A 27,269-nucleotide genomic window follows, 5' to 3' on the forward strand; every position below is an offset into this window, starting at 1 on the left:
AGCACTACATGTTGGGGTAAAGGCGTTATGCCCACCCTTATAGTGTGTACAAGCCCATAAGTTATAGTACATAGTACACTTAGTACTTTTAATGTACTAAGTGCACTATGTGTACTAGTGCAATATACATGTGTGATAGGGGAGTCACACACTCATGCTTTTCATGAGTTGACTTATCCCCACAACTCTCACTCTCTCTCTCTCCCTTGCTTCTCTGTGTATATCTCCCATGAATGAACTCTAAACCCTAATTGACAGGTTTCTCCCCATCAACTGGTATCAGAGCCAGAGTGAGGTTTGCCTGGTTCATTCGGAGCCTGTAGGTGTTGAGAAGGGCGACCTTGCAGCTTCTGTTTTAGGGCAGGTGCCCTTCGAATCTTTGACACAGGCAGGCAGCAACTTTCCCATTCAGCAGCCTGTGTGTGAAGAGGCGCAGCCACCCAGTTAGCGCAGCAGAAGCCAGCGCATCAACAACAGCAGCCAGCGCATCAACTGCACCTACAGGTAGTCGGCGGGCGTCCATCAAGTGGGTGAAGCGAAGGCTTTTACTACTTGACACGAGCCGGCAGAAACGGTGCGGTGAGCGTGTAGCCTTGGTGGCCACAAGGCGTTAGACGTGCGACGGGCGCCGTGCTGCTGCAGGTTCACGCAAAGCTGGCGGATAGGCGAAGGCAAACGCCCACCACCGTGACATCGTGATCAACGCCCGACCATTAGCGAAGGGGGCGCCCGTCAGCAAGCTTCCATCTGGCAGCAACCTGGTATTGTTCTGTGCGCTGCTGGGAGTACAGGCAACAACCTGGTATTGTTCGCATCACTCGCCCTGACAAAGCTCGCCAAAGGGCAGCGCTTGCAGCAGTCTTCTACACCACGCTTGAAGATACTCACATGTGAGGATTTTTCATCAGCACAATCTTTCTGCAGCAGCACCAAATTCATCAACCCGCCTGCAAATCAGAGAAATTCAGAATTTCATAGGTATTTGCCTTCAATTTTTTGCGAATTTCTTATCAATTAAATCAATTGAGCAAATACAGGTGCCCAATTGCTCAATTTTTGAGCAAAATTGGCAAAATTGGGTGACATTGGTCACAATCAGGATAAATTTGCAGGAAATTGGTCAAATCAGGATCAATTTGCAGGAAATTGGATGTCAAAATTTGGGGCTTTTGATGTAATTGTGCAATTAAGCACTCATACATGCTGTATGATGTGAAAAATCGCACATTTGGGCAAAATTGCAGCAAATTACAGTGCAAATCAAGGGGCTTTTGTGCCGATTGGGTTGATTTGCATGCACGCAATCGCATTTGATGCTGTGGTTAATGTGCTGATGCCTTACAAGCACTCAATGTGCCTGTAAATCAAGGGGCTTTCATGTATTTAATGTATATGTGGCCAGGGGGAAGCATCGTGAACACTCTGGATGCCTTTACGTGCGTCAATGTACCATGTATGATCAGAAATTGATCTTAAATCAAGGGGCTTTTCAAGTTTGTATGCTTGTTGAGCTTGGCAAAGCAGCAGGCAAGACATTTATGCCTTGAATCTTCAGAAATCAGCTTGCAGTCAAGGGGCTTTTGCCCAATTTCTGTTCGGGACTGTTGTATGCAGTGTACGGGACTGTAAAAGTCTGATTTTCACTCATTTGGACAGCCAGGAGAGCATTTATTGCTATTGTACCTGCTGGTACAGATTTGGCACAGCTTTGTGCATGTTTTGACATGGCTGTACACTGTTTTGAGTGATCAAAAGGTTCAAATTCAGCTGCTGAAATTGCCGGTACAGGTTTGGTACATCATTTGTAAGCACTTAGTACTGCTGTACAGTACTTTGGAAGGGCAAAAGAGCACATTCAAGGTGCTGTCCAAAATCTGCAGTAACCAGATTTTGGTGTTTTCATCACAAAAAGTGGGAGAAAAGTTGCATTCTTGCTTCCGCAGTGGGAGATAAAGCTTGGGAGAACATTTGTGAGCACTTCGTGTGCTTTGGGTGCAGTGTTTGCACATCTTGGGTGCAGTGTTTGCACATTTGCAGGGAGTCAGGCATTACAGGTTGCATTTTGCTATGGCAACCACAGGTGAGAGCTCTTCATTGCTTCACATCAAGAAGCTTGAAGGCTCGCAGAATTATGATATTTGGCAAACCCAGTGCTACAATGTGTTGCTTCAGAAAAAGCAGCACAAGCCTATCAAAGAAAGGGGTGTAATGCCCGCTTCTCTTACAGCTGAAGAGTGGGAAGATATGGATGAGCTGGCAAGATCTACTATCATGTTGTCTGTGTCAGACTCATTACTTTTCAGCATTCGTGAAGAGAAGACAGCTTGGGGAATGTGGCAGAGATTGCAGGACTTGTATGCCCAACAAAGTGCCTCAAGCAAAGTGTATTGGTTGAAGAAACTCATAGGCCTTCAGATGAAGGAAGGGGCTTCTATGACAGCCCATCTCAATGAGTTTAATGGTATTGTCAGCCAGGTTATCAATCAAAAGTTGGCAATGGACGATGAGTTCAAAGCCACCTTTTTGTTATGCACTTTGCCAGAGAGTTGGGACACATTCAGGACAGCCACTAGCAATTCGCATGCTATGCTGTCATATGCAGATGTTGAGGGTGCTCTTCTTCAAGAAGAGATGAACAGGAAGAACAACTCTGTTGGAAAGTCCAATGCAATGAATGCACGTGGGAGATCCCAGCAAAGGGGGAAAAGCCAAGAAAGGGGAAGGAGCAAGTCTCGCTCCAAAAAGGATTTGGAATGCCATTATTGTGGCAAAAAGGGACACATTAAAAAGCAATGCTACAAATGGAAAAATGATCAGAAAAAAAAGGGAAAAGGCAAAGACAAAGAGAAAGACGAAGCCAAAGATGTAAAGCCAAAGGGCAAAAGTGGAGTCAAGATCGAAGAAATCAATGTGTCACATGCAGGTGGCAGTGAGGATGAGGTCCTATTTACTTCTTCACTTGATGCCCATTCACTTCTTACAGGTGGTCATGGTATGCACTCATGGATCATTGATTCAGGTGCCTCCTTTCATGTCACAGGTTGCAGAGACTTGTTTGTCAGGTACACTGCTGGCAATGAAGGAGTGGTTTATTTGGGTGATAACCATGCATGCAAGATACTTGGCAGAGGTGATGTGAGGCTTGTATTTTCAGATGGCTCACAGCTTATGCTCCATGATGTCAGGCATGTGCCTGAGATCAAGAAGAATCTGCTTTCTACTGGACAGCTTGATGATGCTGATTATGTTACCACATTTGGTAGTGGAAAGTGGAAGATTAGTAAGGGCTCACTGGTTGTTGCCAGAGGCTCTAAGGTGGACACTCTTTATTTCATGCATGCAGGTGTTTGTCACCATGCTAATGTAAATGCAACCGAGCTGCCGGAAATTTCTATGTGGCATAGCCGGTTGGGACACATGAGTGTCAAGGGAATGGAGCAATTGTCTCGTTTGGGTTACTTGCCTTCTCTAAAGTTTTCAAGTTTTCAGTTTTGTGAGCATTGTATATATGGTAGGCAACTACAGTGCCCCCACAAGAAAGCTCTTGGACAGAAAGATGCTCAGTTAGAGCTTGTGCATACAGATGTATGTGAGATGCCTCAGCTTTCTTTGGGAGGGGCAAAATACTTTGTGTCTTTTATAGATGATGCCACACGCAAGGTGTGGGTTTATCCTCTTCGTTTGAAGAGTGATACATTCTCAGTGTTTGAGAAGTTTGTTGCTCTTGTTGAGAATCAAACTGGCAAAACACTGAAAGCTTTGCGTTCCGACAATGGTGGAGAGTACATGTCCAAACAGTTTCAGGACTTTTGTGATGCTAAAGGCATCAAGAGGGAGCTCTCTACTCCTTATGATCCTCCACAAAACGGGACAGCAGAGAGGATGAACAGGACCATACAGGAGAAGGTCCGTTCTATGTTGTCACATGCTGCATTACCTCATGGTTTTTGGGCTGAAGCTGTTATGACAGCCGTTCACCTTATAAACAGGTCACCTAACACGAGGCTTGGTGGGAAAGTGCCAGAAGAAGTATGGACAGGGAAGCCTCCGTCATACAAGCACTTGAGAGTGTTTGGTTGCGTTGCGTACGTGCACATACGCAGGGAAATGCGCACCAAACTTGATCCTAAGTCTCATAAATGCATATTCCTAGGATATGGTGACAGAGGTGAAATGGGGTATAGACTTTGGGATCCCATGAATAAAAAGATCATACGCAGCAATGATGTCATTTTTGATGAAACATGCATGTATAAGGAGCCTGCAAGGCAACAGGAGCCTGGCAGAGTCATCTTTGATGATGATGGACATCATGGACAACAACAAAGGGCTGTAAATCAGCCATTACAGCAGGAAAACCAGCCCTTAAATGGTGCTGAAAATGGTCCAAATGGACAGCCAGAGATGGCAGAAGATATCCCTATGGATATACCACAGTTGGAGGAGATACCGGGCATGATTTTTCAGCCTTATGGCATGGAACAGGAGCCACCAATGGGTGATATGCAGGCTGGACAGCAACCTGCAAATGATGGTCATTGGGTACGGAGGTCCACTAGACCCTCCAGAGCCCCTGACAGGTTTGTTCCAGGGGTTGACTACTTGATGCTAACTGACTGTGGGGAGCCCTCATGTTACAAAGAGGCTTTACAGAGGGCAGACAAGGCTCTATGGGAGCGTGCCATGAAGTCAGAGATGGATTCTCTGCATAAAAATGGAACATGGAAATTGGTGCCTTTGCCTGCAGGCAAAAAGGTTTTGCCATGCAAGTGGGTTTACAGGCTCAAAGTTGCACCAGATGCAAAGCCAAGATACAAAGCCAGGTTAGTGGCTAAGGGCTTCAAGCAGGAATATGGTGTGGACTTTGATGAGATCTTCTCTCCAGTGGTCAAAATGACCACACTTAGAGCTGTGTTGGCTTTGGTTGCGCATGATGATCTGGACTTGATTCAGATGGATGTGAAGACTGCTTTTCTTCACGGTGATCTCCATGACGAGATATATATGCAGCAGCCAGAGGGTTATGCAGTGAGTGGAAAGGAGAAGCTTGTATGCAAGCTGAAAAAGAGTCTTTATGGGCTCAAACAGGCACCAAGAGAATGGTATCATAAATTTGATACATTCATGAAATCTCAGAAATTCAGGAGAAGTGACATAGATCACTGCTTGTACACCAAGAAAGCTTTGGATGGCAGTCTATTGATTCTCATTTTGTATGTTGATGATATGTTGATTGCCGGGAAATCTCGTAAAGAGATGGATGCTTTGAAGCAGAGGCTGCATCAAACCTTTGATATGAAGGATTTGGGTGATGCAAATCACATTTTGGGTATGCGGATACTTCGGGACAGAAATCAGCATGTGTTGTATTTGTCTCAGAAGGAATACATTGGCAAAGTCTTGCAGAGGTTCAATATGGACGGGGGGAAGAAAGCTAGTACTCCTTTGCCTCCATATGTGAAACTCAGTGCTATGGACAGCCCACAGTCAGATAGAGACAGGGCTGATATGGCCAAGATTCCGTATGCTTCAGCTTGTGGCAGTCTCATGTATGCCATGGTTGCTACTAGGCCGGACATTGCATTTGCAGTGGGAGTGGTTTCTAGATACATGGCCAACCCTGGCAAGAAGCATTGGGAAGCAGTGAAAGGTGTCATGAGATACCTGAAGGGCACACAGGATTTGTGCATTTGCTTTGGCAAACAGGATGCATTAGTGCATGGTTACACGGATTCGGATTATGCCGGTCATCCAGATAACCGGAAGTCTACTACCGGTTATGTCTTTACATTCACAGGAGGTGCTGTGTCATGGATATCCAGGATGCAGAAGTGCACAGCCTTATCTACTACAGAGGCCGAGTATATTGCAGCCACAGAGGCTTGCAAGGAGGCATTATGGCTATCTCGGTTAGTGGTTGATTTGGGTTATACAGGGGATATTCCATTGTTGCATTGTGACAGTCAGAGTGCCATCCAGTTGGCAAAGAACCCTGTCTTTCATGCAAAGACGAAGCATGTGGATGTGAAGTATCACTTCATCAGAGAGGTGATAGAGAACAAGCAAATTCAGCTTGTTAAGATTCATACGGATGACAACTCGGCTGATCTGTTGACGAAGAGTTTGCCTCCGGAGCGGTTTGCTCATTGCAGACACTTGATGGGCATTGGATGAGGCCAGTTTCAGCCTTGATATGGCCTTGTATATTATCATGTACATGCTGATTTTTCTTTTCCTTTACTTAAGGGCACTTTGCCTTTAAGTGGGAGGTTGTTGGGGTAAAGGCGTTATGCCCACCCTTATAGTGTGTACAAGCCCATAAGTTATAGTACATAGTACACTTAGTACTTTTAATGTACTAAGTGCACTATGTGTACTAGTGCAATATACATGTGTGATAGGGGAGTCACACACTCATGCTTTTCATGAGTTGACTTATCCCCACAACTCTCACTCTCTCTCTCTCCCTTGCTTCTCTGTGTATATCTCCCATGAATGAACTCTAAACCCTAATTGACAGGTTTCTCCCCATCACTACAAACAGCCCCCCTCTTGCTCACACAGTTTCCAAGATCTTCCAAGAGCCTAGGGCTCTCATACCATGTCAGAATATGCAGCGGAGATGAAGACAAGATCTGAAAACACCTAGAGCAAAAGCACAGCAGAAAAACGCAGAAATGAGAGAGAGAGAGAGAGAGAGAAAGAAAGAAAGAAAGAAAGATTTTATTAACGTCTTCCAAAAGACCGAACTCGGCCTATGAGACAAATCGGAGTACCTGTATGGGGTATCCTCTGTCATCCCAACAAGAGAGAGAGAGAGAGAGAGAGAGAGAGAGAGAGAGAGAGAGAGAGAGAGAAGCGTATAACTCTCCTATATACACAAGAAAATCCCAGAGTACAAGATGAATAGTGTGGGGGGCAAGGGGCCATTTTATATGGCCCCAGGTAGCCAATCGACCTGCTCAAAAATAGCCGACAGCCCCCAGAGTGTACCCGACCAGCAGCACTACAGTCAGTTTGCTGTAAATCTTGTTGGCCATCAACAGAGTCGGCCAGCTCCTAAAGACACATTGGATAGTACAAAGAGGCAGGCGGGCAGCCGACAGCCCTCCACACATTAAAAAAATGGAAAAAAATAGGAAAAAATATGGGAAGTGGAGATAAATGAGAAAACACCTAAATCGGGCGGGCACACCCACAACAGAGGCCCTGATGTAAATATATAGACAGGAGATGATTGCTAAAACAGATACGGCATATGCACCACTAAAGAAAGAAAGAATTAACACAATATCAACTGGCTGCAACATGGACGAAAACTTCACAATGTGAAATTCGCATGTCCGCTAATACATCATAAAGATATACCTAGAGGAATCCAAGAACATGCTCAAATTCACTTTATAATAATGAGCAATTTATAATCTCATGGTAGTCATCCACAAGACAATAAACCATCAACTCCATCATGCATAGTATGAACTAGATACTACGACATCCCCACTAACATCATCAATGCCCAATAGTGGGTGTGTAACTCGGTAACAATATATGCTTCCACGCACACACCCCGCGCGTGCGCGCACACACATAAGAGCATACTTTTATACAAAGGTCTGTGTATTAAGTTTTCTGTTAGAGCTCTAGAGATATAGGGTAAACTCAGCCATAATGAAGCCTAGCACTAAGGATCATAACAAATAGAAAGAATTATTACAACAAAAAGGTAGTTGATAGGGCATATGCACCACTAAAGATAGAAAGAATTAACACAATATCAACTGGCTGCAACTTGGACGAAGACTTCACAATGTGAAATTTGCATGTTCGCTAATAAAGCATAAAGATATACCTAGATGAATCCAAGAACATGCCCAAATTCACCTTATAAGAATGAGCAATTTATAACCTCATGGTAGTCATCCACAAGACAATAAACCATCAACTCCATCATGCATAGTATGGACTGGATACTACGACATTCCCACTAACGTCATCAATCCCCAATAGTGGGTGTAGATCTTGGTATCCATATATGCTTCCACACACACACCCCACGCGCACGCGCACACAAACACATAAGAGCATACTTTTATACAAAGGTCTGTATACTAAGTTTCTGTTAGAGCTCCGGAGATACAAGGTCTGTATACTAAGTTTCTATTAGAGCTCCGGAGATACAAGGCAGACTTAGCCATAATGAAGCCTAGCACTAAGGATCATAACAAATAGAAAGAATTATTACAATAAAAAGATAGTTGATATGGTATATACACCACTAAAGATAGAAAGAATTAACACAATATCAACTGGCTGCAACTTGGACGAAGACTTCACAATGTGAAATTTGCATATCCGCTAATATAGCATAAAGATATACCTAGATGAATCCAAGAACATGCCCAAACTCACCTTATAAGAATGTGTAATTTATAACTTCATGGTAGTCATCCACAAGACAATAAACCATCAACTCCATCATGCATAGTATAAACTGGATACTATGACATCCCCACTAACGTCATCAGTGCCCAATAGTGGGTGTAGAACTTGGTATCAATATATGCTACCACACACACACCCCCCACGCGTGCACACACACAAACATAAGAGCATACATTTAAACAAAGGTCTATGAAATGAGTCTCTCTCAGCACTCCGGAGATACAAGGCAGACTCAGTCATAATGAAGCCTAGCACTAAGGATCATAACAAATAGAAAGAATTATTACAACAAAAAGGTAGTTGATACGGCATATGCACCACTAAAGAAAGAAAGAATTAACACAATATCAACTCGCTACAACTTGGATGAAAACTTCACAATGTGAAATTTGCATGTCCGCTAGTACAGAACAAAGATATACCTAGATGAATCCAAGAACATGCCCAAATTCACCTTATAAGAATAAGCAATTTATAACCTCATGGTAATCATCCACAAGACAATAAACCATCAACTCCATCATGCATAGTATGGACTGGATACTACGACATCCCCACTAACATCATCAATGCCCAATAGTGGGTGTAGAACTCGGTAACAATATATGCTTCCACGCGCACAACTCGCGCGCGCACACACATACATAAGAGCATACTTTTATACAAAGGTCTGTGTACTAAGTTTCTGTTAGAGCTCTAGAGATATAGGGCAAACTCAGCCATAATGAATCCTAGCACTAAGGATCATAACAAATAGAAAGAATTATTACAACAAAAAGGTAGTTGATAGGGCATATGCACCACTAAAGATAGAAAGAATTAACACAATATCAACTGGCTGCAACTTGGACGAAAACTTCACAATGTGAAATTTGCATGTCCGCTAATAAAGCATAAAGATATACCTAGATGAATCCAAGAACATGCCCAAATTCACCTTATAAGAATGAGCAATTTATAACCTCATGGTAGTCATCCACAAGACAATAAAACATCAACTCCATCATGCATAGTATGGACTGGATACTACGACATCCCCACTAACATCATCAATGCCCAATAGTGGGTGTAGAACTTGGTATCAATATATGCTTCCACACACACACCCCACGCACGCGCGCACACACACATAAGAGCATACTTTTATACAAAGGTCTGTATATTGAGTTTCTATTACAGCTCCGGAGATACAGGGCAGACTCAGCCATAATGAAGCCTAGTACTAAGGATCATAACAAATAGAAAGAATTATTACAACAAAAAGGTAGTTGATAGGGCAGGGCATATGCACCATAAAAGATAGAAAGAATTAACAAAATATCAACTAGCTGCAACTTGGATGAAAACTTCACAATGTGAAATTTGCATATCCACTAATAAAGCATAAAGATATACCTAGATGAATCCAAGAACATGCCCAAATTTACCTTCTAGGAATGAGCAATTTATAACCTCATGGTAGTCATCCACAAGACAATAAAACATCAACTCCATCATGCATAGTATGGACTGGATACTACGACATCCCCACTAATGTCATCAATGCCCAATAGTGGTGGGTATAGAACTTGGTATCAATATATGCTTCCACACACACACCCCACGTGCGCGCGCACACACATAAGAGCATACTTTTATACAAAGGTCTGTATATTGAGTTTCTGTTAGAGCTCTGGAGATACAGGGTAGACTCAGCCATTATGAAGCCTAGCACTAAGGATCATAACAAATAGAAAGAATTATTACAACAAAAAGGTAGTTGATACGGCATATGCACCACTAAAGATAGAAAGAATTAACACAATATCAACTGGCTGCAACTTGGACAAAAACTTCACAATGTGAAATTTGCATGTCAGCTAATACAGCATAAAGATATACCTGGAGATACCTAAGGCCATTGATAATGTAGAAAAGTACTTTTGAATCGTTTGTTTTTCACTTATTGCTCACAAAGCCAAGCCTGAGGGCTTTTCGTGTCTATACCATTCACAACTCTTCATAACCCCTTTTATCTACTAGTGCCATTTGCATCTTGATGGCCCAATTATGGTACTTGCAACCATCAATCATATTCACTTTATTAAAATACCCACCCATGTCGTTTGTCATGATGCTCCTTCGAATTTCTCACAAGACCTTTTCTCGATTGAGGTATCCCTTTATAAGTGAGCCTCCGTGCAAAGAGAGTTCCATCAAAAAGGAAGGTGATAACTCACACTTGATCAACTTAAACCTACCCTCCTCATACAAGTGAAATTTTTTACTTAAAACTCTAAGTATCCCAAGCTCTCAGCTTTGACATAATAATGGGATAGTTTTAGTTTCTTGATCTTTGCTTTGATTTGCTTAGACTTCTATTACAAGATGAGGTTAATTTTGTCATGCATAACTCTCTCTCCATGAGTCCATACTAAGCTTTTACAACTCTCCCACACACTAAGCGGAGTTACCTTTTATCCACAAACCCTCAAAGGTTACAATGAAATTCCATGTTTCCTCAAGAAGATGTTATGACACAAGAGGCTCCAAGGTCTACAAGGTTTGTTTCAAAGGTTTATTCAACTTATGAAGTTGAATTTTAAACTTTAAACTTTTCACCAACTGAGGTCCGCTTTATCACTTATTCGAGAAGGAAAGAAAGAAAACCCACTACAAATGTAATATGCGGAAGCTTCAGAGAAGAATCGGCAACTTCAATACTCAGAATTCAGCACTCTTTTCGTGACAGAAATTAACGCACAAATTGAAAGGAGAAGTGCAGAAAATAGAGAGAGAGAGAGAGGGAGAGGTGGAGAGGACACAGTATTGGGTCCCAATTACCCTCTGTAGGGCCCCCACCACGGATGGTGTATTTACTTTATTAGAATGATGAGAAATCTGAAAGAAAATACAGCAATCTTGGACCTTTTCTTGGCTAGGAATACCCTGCCCTTGACCTGAATCCTTCACCCCTTTGCTTAGCACCCTCTTGGCTTTGTCTAGCCTCTTATGCTTGAGCTCTTGGTGGAGAATGAGATAAATGAATGGGAACATGGGCTCTCCCTTTTACACTAGCCCAACTACAGCAATCGGCCAGTACTACTGCAGGCGGCCAGCAATAAATGCTCCCACGACTGAAAATTCAGCATAAAATGCTGAAAATATTCACATAAAATGCTGCATTTTTTCCTTAAAAGGCTGGACATGATGCGCCTGCTTCTGAAGGGCTGGGCACACCCTTTGCCCACATTCCAAGGGCTGGGCAGCCTGTATGGGCTGCCCCATACCTGCCCTACAGCCATGCAAAGGCTGTAAACTCTTGGAATCTGCCTTTTGCTTGCCCTAGGGCTGTCCTACAGCCCCTTCATGGCTGGTGGGTTCAGCCTGGGCCTTCTTGGCCCTCATGGGGGTGGTTCCACACCATTCCCATGCCCACACTAAGATCTGGGGTAGCCCTATGGGCTGGCCCCTTGTTCTAAACACTAACTACTCAGTGATCTGGCATCCGGTACCATACCAAATACACAGAATCACTGATATCATTCTAGAGGGAGACTCACAGCGCGGACTGGCTCTGTTTCATGTGCAGGACAGTGCACACCTGACCTTGGACTCATGTGCAGGACAATGCACACCTGACCTCGAACGACTGAGATGGATCCCTGGGTGACTCGTTCCGGACTGGGCTCACATGGGACCAGTTCACCATCCTAGGTCCTGCACCTTTTGTACAGAAATGTCTACGTGGCATCCAAGTGCAGGATGCACGTGACATGAACAAATGGGAGCACCTGTATGCAACTTAAGGCAAGACATTGCAACAAAGTGGTCAATAGCAGAAGCAGTTGATAACTGCACAACACGAGTGGTTAGTGCTTAAAAGGACCTGAAGTTGTCCAAGAGTGTGGGATCAATGGAAGACCAAGAACAGATGTTGTTCTCAGTTTCTACACAGTCAACACAATTCTGCAGTCCACAAAGGTTCATGAACTAGTAGTTTCGAAGATCCAACAGTTCCCACAATCGGTGGCAGCACCCTGCAGATTTCATTTTCCGAGTTCATTCCAATGGAGAATGCAGTGACTTCACTAGTAGAGACAGCACTGGAGGAAAAGAGGAGGAGAGCCTAAAGTGGACCAAATTGAGGAAGGAGTAAAGCCTAAAGGTGAATAAGTTTTCTTTTGCTCCAAGTTTAACAGGAAGAAATGTCACGTATAACAGCTACATGAGTGCCACATGGACATGGTTCCAACAATTTGCCCGGTTAAGAGCAAGAATAGACGCATTTCAGATATCCAGAAGGATGCCCAGGGCCGGCACCCAAGTGCGAAGCCTGGTTGGCCAGGTTGTCAGTTGACCACTGACCAATTGGAAAGTACCCATATTGGGCTAAGCGTTGGCTGACCAGCAGGACAGCATACATAGTAGAATAGGTAAATTTCTACTCTTCTCTGTGCTCTCAGTTCAGGCATGTTAATCAGCATTTAATTAGCATTAATTATTGCATAGTTAGTCACGCTTCGGCTTCTACATGTAACATGTTTACAGCCCGATGTCAGGCCTTGCCAAGGGCCAGGCGTGTTCGAATCCCGGTTTGAACAAATCCAAGGGCAAATATTAAGATAAAAATGTGCTCCTAAACAGAGGGTGAGATGCATTAAATAGGGCCGTCATTTGTGCATTCAGCCCCTCTTAACCCTCAGCCGCGAAGAGCAGCCATTGGAGGCCAGAAACCCAGCAACCCAAGAAGAGCCTTGCAAATCAACTATGGTGACTACAGATTCGCATCCGCAAGAAGATAGTCCATGAGGGATGTCTTGGCTGTTGGCCCCAGTTCTGGTGCTGTGAGAGTAGCATGCAGCTTTCTTTCCTTAATTTTATGCTGTATTCTACTTTCCTAAGATCGATTGCTTTTGTGAACGTGCGTGACAATGGCACGAGTTTCCTGGAAGGCCATTACAAGATGCTTCACTGCCACACATAATCTCCTAATATATAAAGTGTTAAGACCAACAAAGTGTATAGTCCTTAGGAGAGTAGCATACATGATCTCCTAATATGTGAAGTGTAAGACCATAAAAGTGTAGAGTCCTTAGGAGAGTACTACTGCAAGCTGTTGTTTACAGACCAGCAATCCCGCAGGCTTTCGATTAGGACCCGAGCGGTTATGTAGTGTAGAGCAAAGGAATGAGTGGGTACCCAAAATGAGGATGGAGTCCGGAAGCGCGCCCAAGATGGGGAGGAGAAGACCACCGATGATGCCAGCGTCCAGCACGGTCAGAAGGAGTTCGCTGCCCAAGGACAGCAATTTGGCCGCTACGAGGAGGAGGTAGCCATAGGCGGTGAGCAAGAAGATGTTGCCGATGACGGTGTTGGTGCAGGGTAAGACGCCATAGGTGGCCTGGCAGGAAGAGGCGGAAGCGCTGGTTGAGGTTCTGTTGGAGGAAGAGGAACTGCTGTTATTGCTGGTGCTCGCAGCTTTCACCTGATGCGAAGAGAAGACACTATCTCCAGCTCTGGAGAGTGAATCCAGGCCCAGCTCGCGCTGGTTAAGGACGGTGAGCTCGTCGTAAGCGAGCAGAGAACGGGGCAGCGCGAGGTCGGAGACGGCAGAGGGCGTCGTTGCAGCTGCAAGTACGAAGAAATACAGGAGAAGAGAAGACGCAGTCTTGTACGCAGATTTCCACAAGTCCGGCACGTCCCCCCGCCTCCTTCCATTATCGGTTTGTGTCGTCTAGGCTACCACCATCCCCTCGATTTGCGTCGTCTAGGCCACCACCACGACCACCACCCCGGCGCTTCTTGCAGAGCTTTTACTTATATAATAATAATAATAATTATTATTATTATAATAATGCTACTCTTCTAATGCTGCTTTTGCAAGGAAAAAATTACGCTACTGCCCAAACCCACATTTTGCAGCGCTCCCTAATTTAATTTCTGTTTCGTCTACCTTTTGAACCGCCATTAATTAATAACTGATTGGCAACCAGTGCTTGTCAGGCTTTCAAAACCAAATTCTACCCAAATTTTTTCTTCCCTTTCTTGAACCTCTAAATTCTTGCCACTTGGCAGTTTTGTGAAACTCTTCCTTAAGATAATATAGAGAAGAGATGCCATAGAGATGTCTCTACTGTGGAAAAAAAAATCAAAGCTTCTTCTAGGTATTGCTGAAAAATATGGTTCCATATATTTCTTTTTTTTTGTTAATAAGAAGAACTCCTATAAAAATTTTTCTTTTTTTCCTTTCTGTTTTCTTGCAGGACTCCTTCTCTAGTAACCTCTTTCTCAAGACTAGTGGGTTTCTCAAGACTAGTGGGGTGACCTGTGCACTATATAATTCTCAGCTTGATATTTTTTAAATTCTTAAAAAGAGAAAGACTAGTGGTGAAAATATCAATTCCTAAAAAGAAAAACTAGTAAAGTGACGTATGCACTCCCACCTTGAAATTTAAATTCCTAAAGTAATAAAAATATACCTCTTTCAACCTCCAAATTGTTTTTTGTGGGTGGTAGCTTCGCTAAACTTTTTCTTCATAGTATAGTATATATAATATACATATATATATATAATATAAAGACAAAGAAAATTAGCAACCAAGCAACATCCTTACTATTCCTTAGCACTGTAAGGTTTTCTTATTGATACATCTCACATGAATATCCATTTTTCACACAAAGTCCCTATTTCAAACTTTAACTTTTTTTTAAAAGTACTAATCTCAGCCATTCTCTTTCTATTTCTTCAAATACATATAAACGATTACAAACATCGCGCCCGCCACAAAATCACTTGTCCTCGAGGAGAAAAAGAAAAAAGAAAAAAAATAGTACATTCGGCCTGAGTAGAAAAGTGGAAAAACAACGTCCTTACGATTCTTTAGCACTCCACGCCACTTTCTCTTTTTCTTTAGAGATTAAAAAAATCACACCCGCCACAATCACTTGTCACAAATCAATCTTCCTCAATCACTTGTCACAATTCAAAAAAAAAGGAGAGAAATAGTACACCTTTTCATGTCGCAGCTACAGGTGGAATAGAAAAGTGCACATACCCAAGATAAGGATGGAATCAGGAAGCGCGCCAAGGATGGGCAGCAGGAGGCCACCGATGATTCCCGCGTCCAGCACAGCGAGAAGAAGCTCGCTCCCCACCGACAGCAATTTGGCCCCTACAAAGAGGAGGTAACCGTAGGCAGCCAGAAGGAAGAGGTTGCCAATGACGGTGTTGGTGCAAGGCAGGACTCCATAGGTCGCCTCACAGGGCGACGAAGAGCTGATGGTATGGTTGGAAGAGGGGGCGGAGTTGCTGATGTTTCCGGTAGTGGCCTCCTGGGAGAGAGAGAAGGTACCGATTTCGAGCTTTCCCACGCGTTTGGCGTTGGAGATGAAGCCCCATCTGGGGTAGGATCTGATGGAGTCCAATCCCAGCGCATGCCTGTCAAGGTCGGAGAGCTGCTGGGCAAGAAGCGGTCGGGGATTCGAGAAAGCAAGGCACGCTGAGAGTAACAAGAGGAGGACGACGACGACGAAGGCGAGAGGAGTAGAGCAGAACATCGACATGGCGCTGATTGAGCGTCCCATACAGAGTTCCTCCTATCTACTACGGCATCTTAAAAGCCGATATTCCGCGGCACGATCACCGTCAGCATAAGAAAGAAAGTGACTATAATTAATTAGTGGATTCACGCATGTCCCGCCACCTAGAAAGTAGCGTGAAAAACCATCAAGGGTTGGAACTTAGGCTTAGGCAGCACCTATTTCAAGGTCAGTTTTAAAACTCAACCTTTCCTTGCAAGTATCATAGTTAAGTACTATGTATGTACGTGACAGCGACGATGGAAGGACAGCAAAAGTTACTTCTTTATTTTAAGGAATGATTTTTTATATATTTTAGTTATAAAATTGGTATATTGTAAAGATTTTGGAAACAAAAATTAGATAGATTTCAGGGTTGTTTTTATTTTAATTGGTTGAAAATATGTTTTTTTAGAGCACTCCTCCATACCCTTCTTCCAATGGGAAAAACACAACTTTCTTAAATAGGGTGGGGATAAAAAAATAAATAATTGAACTACTTTTTAGAGTGGGTACATAATTTAAATGCCACAAGGATAGATTTGAACTCAATACCGAGGCTCCACGGTACCACCTTAGAGGCAAGGACACTAATATCTATTTTGAAAAAACTTGATTCTTTACTTTAGCCTTTCTTTAAAGTATTGGTGTTTGAGATTTTTTGCTTCTATTTTGAGATCTAGGATTAGTTTCTGTTTGGATCTTATTCTCAAACTTTGAAAAATATTCTATTTATGCTTGTTGTTGTTGAAAAAAATTTAAAATATTTTACTCCTAAAATATACTCCTGAGAAGGTAACTTTTGCACTAGTCCTATGGAAAGGCCATGCTTAGTTCCGTACGTCGTACGGATCTGTCCGTACGTACGAATCGTACCGTACGGTACCGTACGGATCCGTACGATCAGGTACGAATTTCGCCTGTTTCTACCCGTTGGAAGTAGCCGTTTTCAGCCCGTTTTTTTCGTTGTTTTCCTTTCATCTCTCCTGAGTCCTATAAAAGCCTCAAGGACCAAGCCTCTCCTCCATCTACTCCAAGCCTCTCCTCCACCACCCTCCATCTGCTCCAAGCCTCAAGGACCAAGCCTCTACTCCAAGCCTCTCCTCCACCCTCCTCCACCCTCCTCCAAGCTCCTTCCATCCCACTTGAGCCTCTACTCCAAGTTCTCTTCCTCCAAGCTCTTCCCATACTTCATCTTCTCTACGCTCTCTCCTCTACTCCACGCTTTAGCCCTTCTCTTATCCATCATGCCTCGGGAGAAGCATGAGGCTTTTGATTTGCATGGCCTCAATGTGGAGAAGGACACCAAGAAGTCCAACTCCCATCATTGGACATGCCGATATTGCGGCAAGTCATACACCAGTGGAACAACAAGGCTTCTCCAGCACCTTTCAAAGATTGGGGGACAAGTTGCCCCATGCAAGGAGATTCTGCAAAGCATTGCCGATGACATTTCGTGGAAGATGAGCGGCGGCTCAAATTCAAGTAGAGGAGCATCATCAACACACGCACCGACACCACCACCAGCACCACCATCAGCACATGATGAAGCGGCCACTGGCTCTTTCATTGGTGTATCCTCCACTGCCACTTCCACGGATGCACGGTCCGCCTCCGCACCAGGCAAAAGGCAAAGGGTGGTGGAGCGTGAAGGGGTGCAACCCTCTCTCCACCAAGTCACGGGTAGTGTGAGAGCTTCGGTTGCATTCCTTAAGGAGTGGCAACGCCTTGCGGAGATAGAGATTGCTCGCATCATTATTGAATGCAATCTTGCCTTCAATGTACTCCAAAAGGAGCAATGGAAGAGGATGGTGACGGCGATTGCAAATGTGGGCCCATGTGAGGGGTGGACGGGGGTCTCTTACACGGCTATGCGCACGAGGAAGATTGATGAAGAAGGAGAGAATTGATCGAGCCCTTGACCCGATTCGAGCCGCATGGACGAAGTATGGATGTTCTATTCTCACAGATGGATGGAGTGATCAAAGGAAGCGTGGCATCATCAACATCCTTGTGTCTCGCCCGCTTGGCACATACTTCTTGCGTGCGGTTGATACTGGGAGAAGGGGGAGAAAGACTACCGGGAGTTTCATCTACCGCCATATTAGGGAAGCGATCATAGAGGTAAGCATTATTTTACTTAAGTGTGGCTGATTTTGTCATTTGTGCAAAGCCCTCAACTCATATGATTTATCTACCATGTAGGTTGGGGCTCAAAACGTGGTGCAAGTCATCACCGACAATGCATCAAATTGTCGACGCATGGGCCGCTTGCTTGAGGAGGAATTCCCCACCATTGTGTGGACTCCATGTGCGAGTCATTGCATTGACTTACTCATGGAGGATGTGTGGCGAAGCTCGGCTGGGTGAAGAGGATTGTGCAACAAGCTACATCTATTGTCAACTTCTTCATGCTAAAGGTGAAGGTGCTTGCTATGTTTCGTGAGCATAGCAGGCTTGACTTGAAGAAGCCATCGGCCACCCGCTTTGCCTACATGTGATTGGTTTTGGAGCGTCTATACGATGTGAGGCCCGCCCTTCGCCAGACAGTTGTTTCCACCATGTGGAACGAATGGGATGAGCACGTCACTGAAGAGGCCAAAGCCATGCAACGCTTTTGCCAAGAGGAGAGATTTTGGGCTAGATTCCGAGCAATTGTCATTGCTATGACTCCATTCTATAGGCTCTTGTGGATGACAGATTGCGAGGGGTCCACCATGGGCCTTCTTGTCCACTTCTTTAGAGCTGCCCTTGTGGAGTTGGAGGCTTGCACAGACATTACATCTGAGGAGCGAGCACAAATCATGGAGATTGCACAAAAGAGATGGAGGTGGATGCACAAACCAATCCACGGGTTTGCAGCATTGGTACATCCAGCCTACAAGTCTCCAGTAGTTTGCACCGATAGGGAGCTTCGACAAGATCGAGATGCATATATGCTTCGAGCTGTGCCAGTTGATGAGCACAATGCCTTTCTAGAGGAGTTGGGCTGCTATGTTGATCAGAGAGGTCAAACCTCCTTTTCGTCTCCCACTTGCTGGAGGAGGGAGTCACTTGTGAAGCCCCTTTTTTGGTGGGACAATTTTGGGTATGGACTAGAGCATCTCCAACCCATAGCCTTAAGGGTCCTAGCCCAGGATTGTTCTCTACGGGTGCATGTGAGAGGAACTGGAGTTCCTATTCTCTCATACACACGAGGATACGCAATCGACTGAGCACACGACAGTTGGAGCGGTTGGTCGACTGCCGCACTAACTTGCGCATGATGCAAGGCATTCTTAGTATGGGTAGTCCCAAGCAAGTAAGTGACAAGTCTAGCCTCTAACTTGTCATGACTCATAACTTTTAAGTTTTGTGTACACTGTACAGACTCTAACTTTTGTGCCTTAATGTGTAGGTCAATGTTGACACTTTCACGTTGACGAGTGAAAACTTTGCAAGTGTCAATCAACAACCTGATGAGGAGGAGGAGGCAATCTTCATGGAGCTCTATAGTGAGCTTGTGGCAGCAGATACTCGCAGCACCAGGAGTCAGCATGGACGGGGCCGAGCAGTTGGAGTTCATAGGCCTCCGCCTTCGACATCGGCAAAGGGTGGCCTTCGCACATATGTGAGGCGGGGATCCTCGAGCTCCAATCCCCGCCTTCATGATGATATTCCATTGCTCCCTCATGATGATACCCCACTGCCTAGAGAGCCCTTGTTTGATGATGATGGCAACCTACTTAGCGAGAATGATCCCCAGAGTGTCTCGTCCACCTTCGAAGAGTCCTCTTCAGAGAACTCTCTTGATGGACACTCTAGTAGTGATCATGTTGATGATCATGCAGATGTTGATGATGATGTAGACTTTTGATATGTTATAGCTCTCTAGGTATTGGGCATCTATCTCCTTCTAGCCCATTGATGATGTATTGTAGTATGTAGTATCATGTATGTACGCATGTTGGCGGTCGCCCATGCCATGAGTTTTTGGCCTATCCTTTTGTAGCAATTTTGTACTCTAATGGCATGATGACATTATGTTCATGGTTCTACTATTTTGTAACTTCTTGTCTACAATTTTTAAGTTTAGGAAGTATTTTTTTAAAAAAACGTACTAATATCGTACCGTACCTCAAAAAATTTTAAGGTACCAATTAGTATCGTATTTTATCGTACCGTACCTTTCGTACTAACTAACCATGGGAAAGGCAAAGTATAAAATTCACCTTTCTCGACTTCCTAAAAATGGACCCCACTTAGAAAAACGAACCAAGTGTGAAGCCTCCCAAAGCTTACTTTCTTAGTACTATTGATAACACATGGCTCTCCCAATGCAGTTTCGAAGATAACTCGACTACACCAACTTAGAGGAAATAGATCTTGGCAACCTATGAAAAGATGCAGGGAGGAAGAGAGCTTGAGCTCTTGTAAGCACACACACTAGATGAGAGGCTGAAAATTTGTTCTTCACAACAACAACAACAACAACAAAGTTCTACCAAAAAGATAAGGGAAATACAACATAAGTACTAAAGTACTATGTACATGCGGTCCATAATGTGAGAGTGAGCTGGCAAGATAGTACACCATAACTCAGCGGTGCACTAGTAGCTGGTGTAGTCTAGCTATAGAATTACTGAGACGAAGATCTATCATATCAACATCCTACAGAACATGCCAGAGATCTAAGTGGCGAAAACGGTCACCCAGGCATATCATAAGTGTCAGCTTGTGTTGAGCTTGACATCTCAACACTCCCCCTCAAGCTCAACTCAAGCATAGTCCGGAATCTGCGAAGCTTCTCTGCTCCCAATGCTTTCATGAAGATGTCAGCTACTTGCTCCTCTGTGCTAACATACACGAGATCAATGTCTCTTGCTAAGACCCTCTCTCTAATGAAGTGATAGTGGACCTCTATGTATTTGGTCCACACATTAAAAATTGGCTTCCTCGCTACCTGTATACTGCTAAGGTTATCACATTAGATGACAACCTATCTGTCAACCTGCAGTCCCAAATCACCAAGAACCAAGCTACCTCGAATGCGGCCATTGCAGCACCCCTAAACTCTACCTCTAGTACTCAACAAGACAACTGTTGGTTGCTTCTTACTGCTCTATGTCACAACACCACTCCCAAAGGAGAACATAAATTTACTGGTAGATCTCTTATCTATGATCCTACCAACCCAATCTGCATCGATGTATCCAAACACCTGCAACTCTGTACCAGCCTTATAAAAGAAATGTCACGTGCACACCCATCAGGTGTACAAGTGGCATGGCATCATCAAGCATTAATCAGGACATCTAAGTATTATTTAGGCGTATATCACCATGAGCATGTATATGGGGCTGTTTCAGCACCAACATCAGCACCTTAAGAGTCTTCATGAGCATGTAAGGCATTTAGTTGCATCAGGTCGGGACTGTTAGCACCAGCCGACAGCATGGTATGGGTAGCCGACAGCACTTAGGCATTTATGGCAGGTCGTGAGCATCCAGGAGCTGGCCGACAGCAGCAAGGCTGGCCGACCAGCATTATTCCCACATATATATAAGAAGCGCATCCATTCAGTCCTTCATCTCAGTTCAGTTCATAGATCATCCATCAGATCTCAGTTCAGTTCATAGATCATCCATCTCCTTAGCGTTTCCCTCCCAGGCAACAAGGAGAGCATCAGCTCAGCATCAGTTCATCAACGTTTCAGCATACAGACAGCATCGCATCAGTTCCAAGCATTCCCTTCAGCGTTTCCTTCCCAGGAGACAAGGGAAAGTCAGTGGGACAGCAGTTCATCCAGCATATAGTCATCAAATCATCATATTCAGCATATAGTTCATCATTCCTACCTCCTACATAGAGGGAAGCCGGCATCGAAGGGTAGACCTCAACATTGGAGCAAGGAACAGTCCTCATCTTCAGCATTCAGCCCATCCATCTCATCCCGAGAAGGATCTTCATCTAGGACAGCATCATAGATCTATTTAGATTTCATTGTAAACCCATTCATCTTATATAGCTACATTGCATTGCATTGCATTGACACTATTTGTCTATCTCTTAAGCATCATTAAGTGAAGTTTAGTTAGCCTAAGGTTGTGTTTACGAACGGTCAATCCCTCACATGTCACATTGGTATCAGAGCGTTACAAGGTAACCAGCCTTAGATCATTTTCATTCCGTCAGTCATTCAATTAGACATCATGTTAATCGCTTCCGCATAGTTAAACCCAGTTCCCAAAATCTTGCAGGCCATCCTTAGGGATTTTCCCTTAGGCATGCATTAGTAACCCATCCATCTACATTCTTGCACAGCATATAGGGTTGCACATGGCTTGCATAGCAGACATCTTAGCAATCAGTCTTGCATCTGTAAGGCATACATGAATTCTCTGGGGAAGAATGACATCCATCATCAAAGGAGTACATAAAGTTTTGGGCTTCAATTGGCAGCAGCAGCAGGGGGTTCTCTTTCACAGAAGAAGACGGAAGTTTGCTCCAACATCGCCTCAGGAGGTTCAAAGTTTCAGGAACGACGGAGATGGTAGGTGAAAGGATTCCACAGACAAGTTAGGGGTGACTCACGTATTTCCAAACAGTTTTAGCAGCATTTGCCATTCACTTCCCGTAGTAGACAAGTCTTTGGCTCAAAGGATTCAACTCCTACAGGTTTCAGTGGAGAAGGATCAGCAGAGGAGTCGAAAGGTTGCCAGGTATACCACCTAGCAACAGTTTAGCAGAGGGGAATGCCACGTGCACACCCATCAGGTGTACAAGTGGCATGGCATCATCAAGCATTAATCAGGACATCTAAGTATTATTTAGGCATATATCAGCATGAGCATGTATATGGGGCTGTTTCAGCACCAACATCAGCACCTTAGTCTTCATGAGCATGTAAGGCATTTAGTTGCATCAGGTTGGGGCTATTAGCACCAGCCAACAGCACTTTATGACCAGCCAACAGCATGGTATGGGCAGCCGACACAGCACTTAGGCATTTATGGCAAGTCATGAGCCAACCACAACAGAGGCCTTGGTGTCTGATAAAGACAGGAGATGACTTCTAACAACTTTCACCAGTGCCAGAGCTTTGCAATTTCTACATTTGCTTTTCTTCTAAAATTTCCCTCCACACAACACTATCTAATTCATGCAGAAATTTAATTTTCCTTTCTCTCCACTTCCACAAAACCTACAGTATAGTATATGTACTGCTAAATCTTCAGACTGCCCATCTTTTATGCCATACATCTTTAGCAACACAAACGTATTCATCAATTTGCATTTGATATATGCTCTTCATCTACATTTCTTTAGTCTCATCTGAAATCTTTTCTACATTCATACTCTTATTTCTAGACTACATGGACCATGCACAGGGATAAACTATCTTCATGAGCATGCCTTCTCTTTTGTCTACAACAATACATGTTAGGGAAATACTCAACAAAAACAACACATCAATAACATTGATGGAAGAGGATAACACCATGCATGAGCTCACCTTACCTATACTTCCCATACATCATGTGATCAAAACCAGCCTCGATACATGATTCAACATGATGTTGATCACATTCAATGGTACATCAAACCCAGATCATCAAGCCCATATCATTTTGTATTCCACTCTCATGTGGATGATGAACGAGGGCATGAAATTTTTGAGTTACCAAATTTCATGTTATTCCTCATAATTTGCAACTTAGTGCGTGAAGACCTTAACAAGAACAAATTCCAGCTCGATTCAATTCATTGGTAGGCCGCCTTTTCAGTGTGGAAAAGAAAGTTGCAATTGTGGTGGAATGTGCTTTTGGTTGGCTCAAAGAGACTTGGCGTTACTTGGATGCGTTGGGTGGCTCATCACCTGGTCCATCATGACATTATGCAAAATACAGCAAAGCGTGGATAACTCCTAGGACTGTTTCTATACAAGGACTCTTGATTGTTCGGTGGACTTAAATGACTCTCTTGTAGACAAACCTCTCACACAGAACCTATTTGAGGATGGGGAGGATGATGCTGGTGGGGCATAGCTCAAGGCAAGATTTATATACCATCATAAGGCCAGATGAATCCGGACTTACAAATAATTTTAAAAGAAAGAAGAGAATCACTAAAAACAAACAAATCAAAAATAGGAAAGCTTAACCGAGTTACTGAACCACAAGAAAAGTATTTCTAACAAACAAGCTAAACAAATTTTGAATGACTAAATAGCAACGACAAAACAAACTTTACATAACTAATTCACTAAAACAAAACAAGCAAAGACAAGAGTACAAAAAGTGTGAACTTTACCTCAAAGATTATCCAATCATGAAGTATAAGATCATCAACTCCATCATGCATAGTGTCATGTGCATGATCAATGCCATGTACCTTCTCAGGTGCTGATTCAGAGAAGGCAGCCAGATAAAGACTATGAACCAGATAGGAGCACAAGAGGACAAAGGTGGATTCAGAGCAAGGCCTGGAGGAGCTTCATGACCATGCGTTAGGAGCCAGGACAAGGGGTCGGCTGAACTAGCACTGGTCGGCTGAACCAGAGGAAGGCAGGAGCCGGCGCATCAAATGCAAAAAGGAAAAGCAACAAGTCGGGCAACGCTGAAGTGTTTTTAGAGAATGTGTACTGGCCGACTAGCAGTCGACCAGTTGGCCAAGCATTTAAGAGGCCCTATAAAAGGGACCATGTGCTCATTGTTAAGACCATTCAATCCTCTAGGGATTGGGTCTCTAGGAGTCCCGTAGGGGGGACAATTTTGGGGTGTTATTCACCTTTTAGAAGAAGGCAGCCTACGGCTGTGTGTAAGAGTACCTTTTTGTACTATATGAATATACCTGAATTTCCAGCATTTCTCTCTCTCTCTACTCTCTCTCTATATCTGCGTTTTGCGTCAGCATGTTGCCAGTAGTGTTTAGGGCTGAAAGAAGACTCCCAGAGCTTCCGCGTGTTACATTGGTATCAGAGAATCAGGCTCAGCAAAGCTAAACACTGATTCAGTCCCATATGATGGTGTACAGGTCCAAGGTACAGGAAAGTACACGGATACAAAGCCCAAGGCAAGGAGCACACAATCGGGAAGAGCTCCCAGGAGGTTTGTTAGTGGTGTTCCACAAAGCCAAAGGGGATGGCAGTCCTATGAGCCAGATAGGTTCTCGTGCAACGGTCCCAAGGGAGGTTTATCCTCCAAGGGTGATGTGAGTGCCAGACTCATTTCTCAAGAATGAAGACCAAGACAGTGTTCAGAGTCAGGGTAGGAATGGATTGTGGACTAGATGGAACAGATGCATAGATCTTCGTCTGAGACAGAGTGGTTTGGAGATCGGGCCGGGCTTTCAGAGAAAAGGGTTGCCAGGGATGGATGGATGACAGAGGGACTTCGGGAAAGGATTTGGATGATGACAATCATCCAAGAGCAGGTTGGAATCCCGCCATCAAGTTTAGCATAGGGGGATGTCATGTGCATGATCAATGCCATGTACCTTCTCAGATGCTGATTCAGAGGAGGCAGCCAGATAAAGACTATGAACCAGATAGGAGCACAAGAGGACAAAGGTGGATTCAGAGCAAGGCCTGGAGGAGCTTCATGACCATGCGTTAGGAGCCAAGGCAAGGGGTCGGCTGAACCAGCACCGGTCGGCTGAACCAGAGGAAGGCAGGAGCCGGCGCATCAAATGCAAAAACGAAAAGCAACAGGTCGGGCAGCGCTAAAGTGGTTTTAGAGAATGTGTACTGGCCAACTAGCAGTCGGCCAGTTGGCCAAGCATTTAAGAGGCCCTATAAAAGGGACCATGTGCTCATTGTTAAGACCATTCAATCCTCTAGGGATTGGGTCTCTAGGAGTCCCATAGGGGGACAGTTTTGGGGTGTTATTCACCTTTTAGAAGAAGGCAGCCTGTGTGTAAGAGTACCTTTTTGTACTATATGAATATACCTGAATTTCCAGCATTTCTCTCTCTCTCTACTCTCTCTCTATATCTGCGTTTTGCGTCAGCATGTTTCCAGTAGTGTTTAGGGCTGAAAGAAGACTCCCAGAGCTTCCGCGTGTTACATCATAGCATGGACTAGGTGCTTTGACATCCCTACTCATGTCATCAGTGCTGCCCAAGAGTAGATGTAGGTTTACATATAAAAAATTTGTCTTAACCAAGAGGACACAATTCTTATACAAAAACCAACGTGTTGAGTTTCTATCACTTCTATGGAGGTGAAGGGCAAACTCAGAAAATCCACTAGAAATGGGGAAGAAGTGTTGGGGTAAAGGCATTATGCCCACCCTTGTAGTGTGTACAAGCCCATAAGTTAGAGTACATAGTACACTTAGTACTTTTAATGTACTAAGTGCACTATGTGTACTAGTGCAAAATATACATGTGTGATAGGGGAGTCACACACTCATCATTCCAATGAGTTGACTTATCCCCACATATGTCTCTCTCTCTCTCCCTTCTTCTCTCTGTGTGTATGTCCCCCACATTAAACCCTAATTAACTCTCCCATTCAGAGCCACGGTTGTGTCCGTGTGTGTGCACGTGTGCGGAGTCATCTTCATCGCGAAGAAGAAGCTCGGCTATGGAGCCTTGAGCTTGGCACGAGCAGAGGAACTTTTTGGTGCTCAGCAAGGAGCACGTGCGCTGCAAGTTTCCTGTGCGAGTGAGCATTTAGAAACAGCGCTGGACTTTGGCCAGCGTGAGCAAGGCACAGGTGCTGCAAAGCCCTGCACAGCAAGCATTGAGTCAGCGCACAGCAGGCGAGCGTCCATCGAACACGCCTACTGTCATGGCCCTGTGAAAATGGAGCAGGACAAGTGTGGGCATGGTGGTTGTAGGGTCAGAATATTTTATGATTCACATGGGAGGTGCCCAGACAGTGTTTAAGATGTGTGGACATCCCTAGGTGTGAAGGGGGAAACTAAAAACATTAAGTTTTAATGTTTATTGAAGTTTGCCCCTAGGCCTTAGTGGCCCTAGGAACTTATTTAAGTTGGGGTCCTAGGGATTAAATTGGGGAGGAGTTTTCTCTCTCTTCTCTCTCTCTCTTCCCTTTTTGGGGAATCGTGTAGCAAAAGAGGAGTTTCTTTCATGCGCTTGAATCCTAGCGTGGAAAAGCATAGAAGTTGAAGGCGGCTGCTGAAGACCAGTCTGGTTGCTGTTTTTCTGAGTGGAATCAGCCGTACAGCACTGTACGGCCAGAACTGGGCAAACTTTCTCTCTCTTTCTCCTCTGCTGCTGGCTGCGCACAGAAGCTGCTGCTGGAAACTCTGCGCACA

General features: G+C 44.2%; 2 protein-coding genes across 6 annotated transcripts in view; one reads left to right on the forward strand and one right to left on the reverse strand.

Moving 5' to 3' along the window:
* Window positions 1-27,269, reverse strand: part of LOC147636501 (sodium/calcium exchanger NCL2-like) — a 100,194-nt gene that overhangs the window by 57,528 nt on the left and 15,397 nt on the right. The window contains exon 1 of one of the 3 annotated variants that reach the window (XM_086801973.1): window positions 15,483-16,172. The exons of the other annotated variants lie outside the window; for them this stretch is intronic. Coding sequence (XP_086658099.1) covers window positions 15,483-16,011 — 529 coding nt within the window. The 5' untranslated portion in view covers window positions 16,012-16,172. Of the gene's footprint in view, window positions 1-15,482; window positions 16,173-27,269 lie in introns of those variants that run through there. 3 annotated transcript variants of the gene reach the window in all.
* Window positions 16,250-20,126, forward strand: LOC147636502 (uncharacterized). 3 transcript variants are annotated; one of them, XR_015266555.1, is made up of 3 exons: window positions 16,250-18,129; window positions 18,211-19,306; window positions 19,403-20,115. XR_015266555.1 is itself a non-coding variant. In XM_086801975.1 (2 exons), exons 1-2 carry the CDS (start codon window positions 19,268-19,270, stop codon window positions 19,859-19,861), a joined length of 498 nt encoding a protein of 165 aa, XP_086658101.1. In that variant the 5' UTR covers window positions 18,200-19,267; the 3' UTR covers window positions 19,862-20,062. The 3 variants fall into 3 exon arrangements, 1 of the variants encoding a protein (XP_086658101.1); XR_015266554.1 differs by having other exon boundaries at window positions 16,250-19,306; window positions 19,403-20,126; XM_086801975.1 differs by lacking the exon at window positions 16,250-18,129 and having other exon boundaries at window positions 18,200-19,306; window positions 19,403-20,062.

This window comes from Cibotium barometz, chromosome 8 (genome assembly GCF_041138505.1).
Source record: "Cibotium barometz isolate CiBa-2024 chromosome 8, ASM4113850v1, whole genome shotgun sequence".
In the NCBI taxonomy this organism is placed as follows: domain Eukaryota; kingdom Viridiplantae; phylum Streptophyta; class Polypodiopsida; order Cyatheales; family Cibotiaceae; genus Cibotium; species Cibotium barometz.